Source organism: Andrena cerasifolii, chromosome 1, assembly GCF_050908995.1.
Source record: "Andrena cerasifolii isolate SP2316 chromosome 1, iyAndCera1_principal, whole genome shotgun sequence".
In the NCBI taxonomy this organism is placed as follows: Eukaryota; Metazoa; Arthropoda; class Insecta; order Hymenoptera; family Andrenidae; genus Andrena; species Andrena cerasifolii.
The window spans coordinates 2,235,629-2,249,933 of NC_135118.1; the positions used below are offsets into that span (position 1 = coordinate 2,235,629).

General features: G+C 37.4%; 1 protein-coding gene across 2 annotated transcripts in view; it reads right to left on the reverse strand.

Annotated features, from left to right (window-relative positions):
• The window catches only part of LOC143372313 (uncharacterized), a 48,510-nt gene that overhangs the window by 6,758 nt on the left and 27,447 nt on the right, over window positions 1-14,305 (reverse strand). Inside the window, exon 5 of one of the 2 annotated variants that reach the window (XM_076818498.1) lies at window positions 2,968-3,543. The exons of the other annotated variant lie outside the window; for it this stretch is intronic. Coding sequence (XP_076674613.1) covers window positions 3,515-3,543 — 29 coding nt within the window. The 3' untranslated portion in view covers window positions 2,968-3,514. Of the gene's footprint in view, window positions 1-2,967; window positions 3,544-14,305 lie in introns of those variants that run through there. 2 annotated transcript variants of the gene reach the window in all.

Here is a 14,305-nt window from a genome sequence, read left to right on the forward strand (position 1 = left end):
ATTTTATGCCGATAATGACCCCAAACATACTTCCTACTTAGCCAAGAGTTGGTTACTGTATAATTGTCCAAAGTGATACAAACACCGTCACAATCAGCAGATATCAATGTTATAGAACATGTGTGGCATGAACTGGAAAAATGTTAGATTACACTGCGTTTCTAATAAACAACAATTGAAGTCTGCACTGCAAGAAGAGTGGGCAACCATTTCGAAGGAATTTTGCGAAAAAATTGGTGCAATCGGTTCCACGATGACTACAAGCAGTCGAAAATAATCGTGGATACCTCACAAAATATTGAAATGCACTTTTTTTCTTTTTTTTTCTATTAACGATAATAACATATTTTTGTACATGTACAATTTTCAGTGACTGGTATTTTCTGTACATTATTTCCAAATATGTATAACTTTCTTATTACGAATAAAGCTTTTCATTTGCAATCGGTATATATTGAATACAATTATGTTAGTGTGTTTATTCCTAAAATACCTTCATCCTATATCTATGATAACAATATTTTTCAAACGATAATCTGGCAAGCGTTGCAGTGTACGATTTTGAGTGGCACTCACTGTATGTTATGAAACGTTTTGTTCGATAATGGAAAAATATTTTTTAATGCACCCAAACGCAACAGTCTAAATATTTTAAAACAAAAAATACATGACTTACAACCACTTTGATAATCACCGGCAGATATGTATTTGAATTTTTTTTTTCGATTTACCAAATAGTTTCGAGTTAAGCAGAGAATGATTGTTTCAGTCGATGAATTTCGAAGGGGTGTTTCACCCTCTTAAGTGGTTATGCCTAGTCAGGCGGTCAAAAAGAGACGAATATTTGTGAATTTTTTTGAAGAAGCGGAAGCGTATATTTTTACAGAACTTTTTGCGCTTAAAAGAGCAACATTTAAAGAATATTTGGTAATTTTTTCATAGAAAACTATTTACGTTTATAATAAAATAACAAGCGACATCCAAGAATCATTTTTAAAAATTTGGTTTTGCGGTGAGCATTTCCATTCGGAACCAGATTATCTAAAATCAAAAAACAAAAAAGATTTCGTTAGTATATTAATGTATCCTCAGGGTGACGGAGAGAATTTTCCGAAATATTAGGTTAAAACAAAATGGCGGCTATTTAAAGTTGAAATCATGATTCTTTCCTGCAAAAATCACGCGAAAAACATCAGGATTTCAACTTTAAATAGCCGCGATTTTGTTTTAACTTAATATTTCGGAAATTCCCTCAGTCAACCTGAGGATACAATAATATACTAACGAAATCTTTTTTGTTTTTGATTTTAGATAATCTGGTTCCGAATGGCAATGCTCACCGCAAAACCAAATTTTTAAAAATGCTTCTTGGATGTCGCCTGTTATTTTATTATAAACGTAAATATTTTTCTACGAAAAAATTACCAAATATTCTTTAAATGTTGCTCTTTTAAGCGCAGAAAGTTCTGTAAAAATATACGCTTCCGCTTTTTCAAAAAAAATTCACAAATATTCACCTCTTTTCGACCGCCTGATTAGGCATAACCCCTTAAACTAGTTACTAAAGAAAATGAAAATAAATCGTATTCAATATTTTTTAATGCTTTACAAAGTTATACCAGATGCAATGAAAAAAAGATCACACTCGTAATTATTACCTGTAAATACAGCGATGGATAACTAACTGCATTTTATATGTAAGGGAAAGTGGGGTAAAACGGAACGGGTGGGTAAAACGGAACACCAATGTTTCTGTTAGATAAGAGCTGCGAATGAGTTGCTATCGCGTGACATGGAACCAAAGGGTCCTCATAGCATTTTGTGATAGACCATAGACCCCTGCACACGTTATTTTTCCATTAAGAGAGTTGGAAAAATTTCCGGTATCGATGTTTCAATATTGCGTTGGACTTTCGACCACTTTTCGGTACTTGGATTTGGAAAATTAATAACGGCAAGTACATCGTTGGATTCTATAGTCCTTACGCTACATTTTGACGTATATAAAAAGTTCTTTACCTCGCGCTCAAGTGTAAATATTAAATGTTTACTAAATGACTGCATGTAAAGGGTGGGCCCATGAGGCCTGCACCAGCGCTGAAAAGGAAGATGATACATTTGTACGTGATTTTTGTTCATAAAATAATAAACAAACCGTATTAATCTATCCTTCTTTTACGATATTATATTTATATATGATTATTTTCCGTAATTTTCATGTTATCTAATAAAATATTTTCTCTTATATGTATAATATATATTTTTGTTATATTTTATTTGCAACAGTTATACCTATAACATATATTTATAGATTTTAACATAAACGAATACATTTTAAATCATAAAAATAAAGATTTTGTACGTTTACACGGTCTTCGAGTGGGTGTTCCGTCTTACCCCACCATTTCAGCGAGGCGAAGATTTCAATACCTCCGGTAAATTTCTTTTTCCGTCGTTCCCAAAGATTTTTCTTAACAATGACTTTGATTTTCTTATAGTCTAAGGTCCACTGAAGACTCCTGTTGAAGCCTCGTGTCTTTTTCTCCTCCCGATTTTAAGTTATTACCCTCCAAAGTTAAGCGTTCCGTTTTACCCCACCTTCCCCTACCTACCATCTAGTGAATCAAATACCGTTTTGTCCAATGAGTGAAAGAATGATTTTTGCTAATACGCGTAATAATAATTACAAACGAGGTAAAAAAAACGAACTAAACTAATTTTTACACGATAAATATGTAAAAAAAATTTTTTTTTAGAAATGTCATGTACGACTTTCCATTTCAATGCCACCAGTTTGTTCCTATAATTCTTATTAATTTCGAATCACTTTCAAATGTAAACAACTTAAAGCTGAAATCACTGGTATGGTTATGTTTCATAGAAATATTTATTTACACAGGGTGGGTCAGGGTAGGTGGTATACAACCGGGCATATGGTAATTCGTTGGTTAAAAATGAATTGAAAACGTGGAATAAAATTATTTTGAAATTCTGCACGAATCATCTGCTAAGTAGTTAAGAATATTTTCAAAAAAGCCATATTATTTTTACCAAAGGAATTCTCACTGAATTAATACTAAACGACATAAGAATACTTATATGCACATAATACAGTAACAATGCTCCTTTTTTTTCATATGCATTGTGTCGAATAACGTTAATGTCCTAAATAAATTCCGTACTGCTCTCACAAAAGGGAGAGTTGATAACCCTTAACCCCAGAAGCAAGTAAATAAAGCTCCGGTCTAGTGGTTTTCTCAAAAAACAAATTATCCGTCGCACCCTCCCCAAAATCATGTCAGACGGAAGATATCACCCGGGATATCCCTTGGATATTCAAAACGAACTTCTTCCGGGCTCGCTTGATTGTTTTGGTGGAGGATCCTGAGCACACCCACGCGCCATTGCTGGCACGTTTCCCCCTTATTAAAGGGGGCAGAGTTTCGCGACAAGGGAGTTAGAAGAAGCAACTTGGGAGGGTTTTGTGTGCGTCGATGGTGTGAACTAGCGTCGGTCAATCTTTCCCAGTTGGAATAAACTTCTCTGTCAAAACAAAAATAGAGAACCACGCAGAGTATGAATGATACCGACAAAACTTCGTTCGTGGATAGAAAGTGAAGTGCCGCGAGAACGTTTGGGCGTTTAAAACAGTCAATAAATTATTACAGTAACGTTTCTCAAAGTGCAACTCAAAGCCCCCACCATTTATTCGAATCTGTTAGTGAGAGCGAGCCACCAAGCCTCGACAAATAAAGAGTCACCACTTTCATTTATGAAAAATGAAATTTGTATGATGTTTGTTTTATCGCAAAGAAAGGACCCTTAGTGGATTGGCGTGATATTTCTGATCAAAATGAGTCCAAATACGGCATAAATCGGAACATTTTTAGGATTGTTTATGGGGGTAGAGTACCTATATTCATAGAAATAACTATTTAATTACAGTTTAACAAAATTTGACTTTTTTCGGAGTTGTAGCATTCAATAGCTGTTTTTTTTACAGGTTTTCGTGCGCAGAAAATGAATCCGCAAACCGTTTGTCGCCATCACCCTCCATTTTTGAGAAATTCGATTTTGAAAAAAAAACCCTGCAAATTTTCAACTTTGAACATCTTTTGTGTCGAAACAGTAATACTTAGTCATTCGGTTGCTTGTTCCGTTAAATTATTCTATGAACCCCTCCGAATACAACGATCAAAGAGAAAGGAACACACGAAATGCACCCATTTTTGAAGATATCTTTCTATATATTTCAAAAACTAAGGGTCTATCTTGAATTGCAGTGATTAAGTGTGATGAAAAGCTCTTGTAGTGAAGTGGAATTTAGCGACCCGCAATAAATCGGCGGTTTGGATTGTAAAATCAAATTCTAAATTAACCGTTCTCTCACTTTCAACGTTTCCAGTTTCGTAAAATGCCAAGTGCCAAGATTCGCTAATTCCTTTGTTTCGTTTAAATAGATCATTGGTTGAATATTTTTTGTGGAAGACGATCTTAAGCACTTGCTTAAGGGGACCTTCCGGTCTAAAAGTCGATTTTTTTTTATTTCATTTTTCGAATGTTCAACCTTTTAGGAATACGTGTTTAAAAAGATTTTTTGAAATTCGTAAAATTCCCGCAGTTATAGGCATTTGAGTAGCAGCAAATGCATGGATGACAGCCGGCCACTCGGCACTCACGTAAAACTTTAAACACGTTTTTCTCGAAACAGTGTTCTCAAAACGGTGGGACCTGTATTTTCAAAAGTTATTATCCGATTCGACTGAAACTTTTTTTATTTTGACTAGGGGCGATACCAGAAAAAAATACAAAAAATTAAAAATGTATTATTTTCAAAGGCGATGAAAGGGTGAAAAATATAGGGAAAAAGTGATTTCAAACTTCAAGTGTCGTTATTTTCTAGAAAGAAATGTCATTTTTGTAATTTTTTGTATTCCCAAAGCACGTATTAATAAATAGGAAAAACTTCAATTCAGTAAACACATTCTTTTTGAGACAAAAAAATGTTTCAAACAGCGGTACTTTATCAGGGCGTCACCGTCACAGTGGAAAGACCCCTTAAGGAGGTTCGATACCGGAGCAAAAATAATGAGAAATCTTTGAAAAGTGTTTTGATCTAATGTCCAAAGTGTAGTCCGCATTGTGTTAAAATTTCAAGTCGATTGACAGCACGGTTTACGAAAAAATTGAAATCAAAGTTGCGCTCTTATACACAGGCTGTTATGGGAGAAACGATAAAATTTTTATAAAATGTTACACAGAGTCCTTAAAAATAGTGAGAAAGTCCTAAAAAATGTTGCAATGAAAAGCTTAAGTATTCCTATGAAATTCTAAAAAAAAAAATTAGACATTTACCGTACGGTTTATTAGATAATTGAATAAAGACAGCAATGTGCTCGTATTTGTGGAACTGCCTGAAGGAACTGTTTGAAACGTGGCAACGCCGTACGCCAGGTAGTCATCTATACAGTGTATACTTGTACAAAGGATACAGTAAAAATGTGTAAAAACACTATCAAGCTGTAAACATGTATTTAGTAATTTGTTGCGACGCCACAAGTGTAAAGTGGAAAGAGAAAAAAAGATGGACGGAAAGCGACGTTGCCGCATTTCGCTCGCATATTTTACGCTACATTTAATGAAAATATTATATTTCTAACTGCATTAAACATACTTTTTGTTTAATTGAATTCCAAAACAAAATATGTAGTAATAATTTTATTAGGAATAGACATGTAAATAACATTTTTGTCTACATAATTTTTTTTTATCTCAGATTGGTATTACTTCAGAGCTCCCATGTATAAGCATAGGCGTACCCCTCTCGCCGCCTGCCCCTCAAGTGAGGTATCATCACCGCTGTCGGCGCCGCATGTTTTGCTAAACTATTTCGTTTCTGTATTGAAAATAATACGTGATTTACCATTTCTGTTGATGCTTTCCGAAGGAAAAATGTCTGCTGCATCGCGTGGGGTAGTCAGATTTTACCCTAGACCCTTAGTTTTTGAAATATATAGAAATATATCTTCAAAAATGGGTGGATTTCAGGTGTTCTTTTCCATTTGATCGTTGTATTCGGAAGGGTTCATAGCATAATTTAACGGAACAAGCAACCGAATAACTAAGTATTACTGTTTCGACACAAAAGATGTTCAAACTTGAAAATTTGCAGTTTTTTTTTTCAAAATCGAATTTCTCAAAAACTGAGGGTGATGGCGACAAACGGTTTGCGGATTCGTTTTCAGCGCACGAAAACCTGTATATAAAAAAAAAACGGTTATTGAATGTTACAACTCCGAAAAAAGTCAAATTTTGTTGAACTGTAATTAAATAGTTATTTCTATGAATATAGGTACTCTACCCCTATAAACAATCCTAAAAATGTTCCGATTTATGCCGTGTTTGGACTAATTTTGATCAGAAATATCTTGCCAATCCACTAAGGGTCATGTCATTGCGATAAAACAAACATCATACAAATTTCATATCGGATGGTGAGGACCCGGGTAGCTAAGCTCTTGGCCATGGGAATAAACATTGGTTCCAGTACGACTTGAACTTGAACTAGAGATAAGTATACCCACCAATGCTCCAGAAAATGCGACACTCCGGTTTCCATTTGCGTTTTGACATTACTGGAAAGGGAAAGCTGCACATTTTGGTAGAGATAACTGAAGGAGGAGAACCATCGTTCTTGGAATTGTTACGAAAGCGAAGAGAATAGCTCGTACAGGACATTCAATATTGCATAATTCTATTTCCGATTCCAATAATGTAGACGTTGCCGTTGTATTTTTACAGATCAAATGTGAATCGTGCTTTTCGCAGACCAAAGATCGGAAGATTTAACGTCGCGTGATGTTTACTCGTGGACGTTGAAAAGGAATTGGAAAGGAATCATTGTTTTCGCGAGGGCCATTATTACTTCTGTTAGTCATTTGTTCGGCCAGCAATTTTATTTAATTTTTTACTGTTATTTGAAAATCATACTTCAACTGTAGATACATGTCACGCATTTCAGAGTTTCCCAATTTTCCTCCAAATATTAGTATTCAATTTCTGGGCCAGTTCTTCAGTAACTAGAATTAGATTTTTTTCAACAATATAGTTTCAACAAAATATTTTTCCAATTCTGAAGTGAAGTGCGCGAGTACTCGAGGGATTTCCACAACTAAGAAAATAAAAGAAAAGTTATTCTACTTAAGTACATATTTCGATTGATTGCTGCGCGAGGACTTTTGTTCACTTTAGTTGCGTCATTTCATGAATTTCTTCGAAACAGTCACATCACGGAGGCTGCGTTAACTATGAAAACATTATTCTCTAGCCATCAATGGGAAAATCGAACATACGAAAGAAAATGATGGTTGGTGGAACAATAGGAAGTTCGCGGAATCGTACATCTCTGATGCTCACTGTAGATACGGAAGGTCCATGGGTATACATACACATAGATCGTAGTCTATCGAGATGATTGCAGAAAGGTTAATATTTACAGACGTTCTACACACTGTCTGGGAACGTTCCACGATTTTCCGATTAAAGGATTAAACTACCATTATTGTTTACACACAAACAACGCACGATATTAATATAGAGAATAACATAACAATTGCATATCTCGGATCATAGTGACGGTTGTTTACTCGCAAGGATCCTCGTTGAATATTCCTACTAAACGAAACATGGATACAGCTGAATTACAAAATGGAAACTGACATTTTAAACTTCCATAAGTTATTTCAATTCTGAAGCTAATGATTATAAAACAGAGTCGAAGTATGAAATGAAAACTGACTGATATCCTAGTTTAGACGACGAAACTAGGATTTTCAAGATGATTATCAACAACGAATTAAAGCAAAATCTATTAAACGTATAAGGATTTTAGTTTTATGCTCTCATTTTATATTGTAATTGTAAAAAACAATCAAATAATTATTTTCAATATTCCATAAGCTGACTACAGGTAAACACATCGTGTCGCGAAATCTCTGACAACACGATGGCACAGATCAGCTCTTCCAAGTAACACGGGATGGCTGATTCTAGTTTTTATAGCCAGGGCTAAAAGAAAAATTGAAGTTCGGTATTCAACATCGATTTTGCATCTTTCGTAATCCATTGAAAAAGTATTACTAATATCGACATAATTTTTGTTCAGCACGTAGAGATATTTATTTTCTTCAATGCCTGCATGAATTTTAGGGGTTCTGTAAAAAAAAAATAGACGTAGCGCATGGGTATTCGCGTTTTTTACTTTGCTCCGGTGTTGGAGAAAATACCCTACCGGAGTCCGGACTCCGATCGTAGGGAGGCGGAACGCATGCGCACGATGACGCGGTGTCGTCCAACCAATCAACGCCAAGATGGGAAATGATGGGAAACGAAACGACGCCAGCGCCATGCCAAGCCAACTAGCCAAGTCAAGTGAGGCCGCAGCCAACCAGCGTTGACAACCGATTCCCCGGCGACGCTGGTTGGCTGCGGCCTCACTTGACTTGGCTAGTTGGCTTGGCTTGGCGCTGGCGTCGTTTCGTTTCCCATCATTTCCATCGGTATCCGGACTCCGGTAGGGTATTTTCCTCCAACACTGCTCTGCTCCCAAGCAAACTTGAGTTTGCGAGCTGACTGAATATGGCGTTACCCTGTGGTATGAAGAAGCAATTGTTCGACTAATCCAGGGGTGCACACTAAGTCTGCCCTAGGGCAGTCGGTGAGCCCTCGAGCTTGATCGTGGTATGCTCACCCCCACTCCTCGGTATAATGTCTCGTGGTGGGGAACTCCATGGCAGTGATGCCAGAACGGTGGGTTTTGTCCCACGGCCGCTACCACCACTCCACGACCAAGCGTACCCCCTCCTAGCGTCCGTACCGCACCACACAAGCATACCCGTCCCTCCATCCGTGTGCCGTACGCGCTGCCTGGCCACCGCTCTCCGGCGAGAATTCGTTTTCCCGACATCGAAGCGCTTGGCGCGCAAGCGAAAAATCAAGACTTCAAATCCCGGTGCGGGATATTACTTTTTTTTTTTAATTATTCACTAATTTCTCTTTCTATATTCTCAGCAGACTAAAGACTTAAAAACTATTAATTTACTAAGCATTTTCGAAGCTTGATTTGCTGCTAAAGTGCGATCCTCTTTTGGCTTGTATCGCACCACTCTCCGCCGAGAATTCATTTCATCGAGGTTTGAACCTCAATGCGAAGATTCTACTTTTTTCATTAATTATTTTCTAACTTCTCTTTCTATATTCTCAGTAGAATAAAAACTTGAAAACTGTTAATTTACAAAGAATTTTCGCGGCAGGCTAATGTACGATGTTGGTCTTCTGCGTTTTGTATACATAAACAGAAATAATTCCTTGAAATGCTACTTACAAAATAAGCACCGTTCTAGGATGGACACCTTAAAATTCACGTCACAATGAGCAGTTATTGAATCGGTGATTTCCATTTCAGGTACACTGACAGAAGGTAGGGTACTTACGCTTGGAGTGGTGCGATACAAGCCATAAGAGGATCGCACTTTAGCAGCAAATCAAGCTTCGAAAATGCTTAGTAAATTAAAGTTTTTAAGCCTTTAGTCTGCTGAGAATATAGAAAGAGAAATTAGTGAATAATTAAAAAAAAAAAAGTAATATCCGCACCGGGATTTGAAGTCTTGATTTTTCGCTTGCGCGCCAAGCGCTTCGATGTCGGGAAAACGAATTCTCGCCGGAGAGCGGTGGCCAGGCAGCGCGTACGGCACACGGATGGAGGGACGGATATGCTTGTGTGGTGCGGTACGGACGCTAGGAGGGGGTACGCTTGGTCGTGGAGTGGTGGTAGCGGCCGTGGGACAAAACCCACCGTTCTGGCATCACTGCTCCATGGCAATGCAAAGGCCGTATGCCTGCTACAACTACAAGCATACTCGCGATAGATATACAAGACCAAACGAAAACGTACAGAATTTTATATTATATTCAGAAAGTTAATTTTAACAAATTCGCATACGTAAATTTGAGTATTTGCATTTGAAGATATCTAATAACATATATGTGATATATACATATACAGTGGGCCACAAAAGTATTCGGATACTTATAAAGTTGGTCCAATATTAGATCCATACGTGAATATACATATATTTCTATGTGTAATTTGTTAATATTTATTAATCGTCTCCAAGGAGAATATGGTATTGTCTCGAGCTTCCCATTGTTGCCCCAACACGGTCACTAGAAAGGCCCAGTTTATGCTTTTATGACATCCCCGGCAGCTAAATGATCGCTTGGCCGCGACTTACATACACAGCTCCGTCAGCGTGTGCGTTAGCGATCTCAAGCGGTGGGTGAAAATTAACTCAGACACAGGATACGGAGGGTTAATTGAGATTCGAAATATGTTTAAATTTTTGTATGCAATAATAATAATTTTGTTCAAAGTTATAATGATAGCAGAAAGAAGGGTTTAAAAAAGTTTGTTGCTGGCGAACATGATTCTGGCTGTTGTAGTCATCGGAAACAAAAAGCGCAAAATGTTTCTTAATCTATGAGTATGGTTATCGTGTGAACTAGAATGAAGTAATTATTTACAAAAATCCAATTTTGCAACACAGAAAACTAACAAATGCTTTTCCAAAAAATTAATGTTTTCATTTGAAATACAACCATTTTTGTGCTTTTCAACATTATTCATTCAACACGAACTAAAGTTCGTACGATAACCACACTCATGTAGATTAAGAACATTTGTACGTTTTTCGTTTCAGATGATTACGACAGCCAAAATCATGCTCGCCAGCAACAAATTTTTTTTCAAACCCCTCTTATTACTACCATTATAACTTTGAACCAAATTACTATTGTTGCATACAAAAATTTGAACACATTTTTCAAATTTCAATTAATAAAAGTACAGAGATTGGAATTATAATACTCAATACATTTCTTTTAAAAATTCCCCAAAGTGTGCCTTACTTTCGAAGCGTCAAACTCTGGAAACCCCTGCGGCAGCCTGTGACGCTCCGCTCCCACTACTCCAACCGCTCCCCACTCCGTTGGCGGACTCGCTTGTTCTTGAACGAGCTCGGAGCTCAGCTCGAGCTCGAATGTGCGCTCGCGCCCGGTATTGGGGGTTCTGTACACCCCTGGACTAATCGATATCGATCATGTGTGTTTATGTTGACATTACAGCTTTCACAGTACCTCTTTTTATTAAATGATAAAATGAGTGATAATGAGAGTGATAGCGATACGGAATACCACACGCCCCCCGAAATAGCAGAAGCTGCAAAAGCGATTGAGGAAAATTTGCTGCCGTCGAAATCGAAAGAAAAGAACGAGACGATGTACAACAAATTTATGGAGTGGCGAAATAACCAAACATTGGAGTGAGTCATCATCGGAAGCAGTTTTTGGAAAATAGATAAACGTATTTAGTAATTTCAACAGAATAAAAAAGCAATCGAATATGCATATTTGCTTGCGAATCGCTCAGCAGGCTATCAGAAACACACACGTTCCATGCAGCTGTTGAAAAAAAGTATTGTGCGTGAAACAGGAGAGACGCGATTTTGTCCCGTGTCAAGTGCTAGAGCAAACTTCACGCTCGTCAAAATCGCTTTCTTTTCTCCCTTGTCACGCAATGTAGGTACTATTCATTGAGCTCTAAACATACCTGGAGAGTGAACAGCAGTGGGAAGAAGTAGGGGCGACAGCGGTCCGAGGGAAATAGAAGATAAGGAGTGAACCTATCCTTCGTCCTATTATCCCTGTTCTCTCTGTGTTATGTATGTATGTTGTGCGCGGGTAACTTCACTCACATGCACTATACGGTGTAATAAACAGGTGTTCCGACTCTGTACCTTTTACCCCAGCGATTTTGTGTGCCGATTTCTGTTTAGTTCCCCTGGCCGCCGCGAGAGGCGTCGTGACTTAGAAGGCATATACATATGTGTTAATGAGATTTTAATGGTATTACTGGGCTTGCCAGAAAAATCCTGCGCGTAATGGAGAGGGAACATGCCACGCATGCGCGTGATGAAGCTGTCATTTGACTGAACCTTGACGTCGATTGGTTTGACGTCACGGGGTCATCACGCGCATGCGTGGCGTGTTCCCCTTCCACTGCGAGTAGGAATTCCATACCAGGCCTGTATGTATATATATACACACATACAGGCCTGGTATGGAATTCCTACTATGTCTTTATAACAGCCACGAAATCTGCCGGCCGCCAAAAGAACTAGGACAAAAAAGTCACACATTCTGGATAAGAGTCGGAACAAATGTCTATTACACCGTGGGTTCACCCGTTATCTTCCCTCTTTCTCGGACCGGCCGCTATTGCTCTGTTGACTCTTCAGGTACGTTTAGAGCTCAATGATGGTACAATTATATGTTGAACAAAATCGCAAAGGAATTGGCCCAGTAGTGTTCGAGATAACTGTGTCGCTAAAGTAGACAATGTCAATTTGAGAAAAATGCGTTTAAGGTTCTTCGTACAATTTAGAGGGAAATAACAACCGATTTATAGTACTCACTCTCAAGCTACTATACCAAGGCGATAATGGGGGCCATCATCATGCTCGAATGTTTAAATAAAAAATGCTATATAGATTTTTTAACATCCAATCGCGTTCTTTATAAATCCGAATCTTGTCGTCTCCCATCATCTTCAACTTTTCTATTGATAGGTATATTTATACGACTAAGGAGTTTCAGCTTTAACGGTAAATAAGTCTCTTGAATTTTCTTTCCTTCTGTCAACTGCCAATTTTAAGAATTCAGTGTTATAGAAGCACATTTTCAAGACACAATTTAATCTTGTACCTGGGTCCGTTTTGACCTGCAGTAAGTGCCTCTTCATACGCATATTAGACGACGTATTTTTTATCAATTATTATTTTGTTACATATCATTCTTAACATTTTATTGTATTTTAAGTCGAGTCATAACAGATTGCTGCATTTCGCCCTTGCACATTTCTTATAAATCTATCTTTATATAAAACATATACCTAACTACTTAGATGAGTTTTATAATAAAAATTTATATTAGCTAATTTATATTAATTTGTATTGTATTTGATGTATTAGTATGAATATTTGATACCTATATTCTTTAAAATTAACCTCAATTTATATATAGAACTATTGAAATTTCGAGAAATCGATTTTTTTAAATATTATTCGTTCTGAAAGTCCCATTCTTTGTGAACATTTACAGCAAAGTTTCATGAGGATATTCAAATAATTCCGAAAATTATAGCGCTGAAGGTAACTGAGTGCACAGTCGAGTAACGGCCTGACAGGACGGTACTTACATACATACTAGCGCATTGGACGGCCGCGGCGCGGCAGCATGACGTACGACGCCGTAATGGATGCTAATCCATCTATACTATTATGTAAAGAGAGAGCCGATTTTTATGTTCGCGCAAAACTCAAGACGTATTAAACCGATCTACCTCAAATTTGAACACGTTATTCTTGCATACTCTAGGGTGGACATAGGCTATGTAGCATGTCTCAGAAACGCGTTATTAACATGTAATTTATGTATAAACATTTCATGTGTAAGGGCTGTTTTTCAGACCACGTGACCCGTGTATACGACAGTCTCCTTCGCACGCGCATGCGCAAAAACGGCCCGCGCGATATCTCGCCCGCGGTAGTACCGTGATGTCACCACCAGATGGCAAAGCTTTTCGCGCGCTTTCTCGCTAGAGAAGTGGATTACCGCGGACATATATGTTAGAATGATCGTACTGTTAGAAATTACTGTTGCATATTCATGTGTACCCCGTGTGCGATCAAATTTGTCAAGATCCATCCACTCCTGCTTGATGTTATGCAATACTAGCTTTTGCTACTCAGCTTCACCCAAAATTTAGATTCTGATTTTATAAAAAAAAATTGTTTTTTATATATCTTTTTTTATGAAAATAAGCCTCGTGGATTTGGATTACGTGGGTAAAATGAGCTGGGACAAATTTCATGACCCCCCGAGTTTTACCGTTCGAATGTTTTTAGGCGACAGACAAACACACAAACACTTTCGGCTTTATATATTAAGATACACTGGTAAATCCTGGACTTATAAGAGTTGGATGATGTTACCGGAAGGTTTTGCATTGAATTATGATCCAGGAATTAACTAGGTATGTTAACTTAGGAGAAGTTCAAATAGGAGCGATGGATAATATTTGCCATCATTGCTCCGGCAGGTGTTGCGCAACAACATTTCATCCTAATGTCAGAAAATCATTATACGAAGAATGTTATCTTCTACAAAATATTACGAATAAATCAAGCTT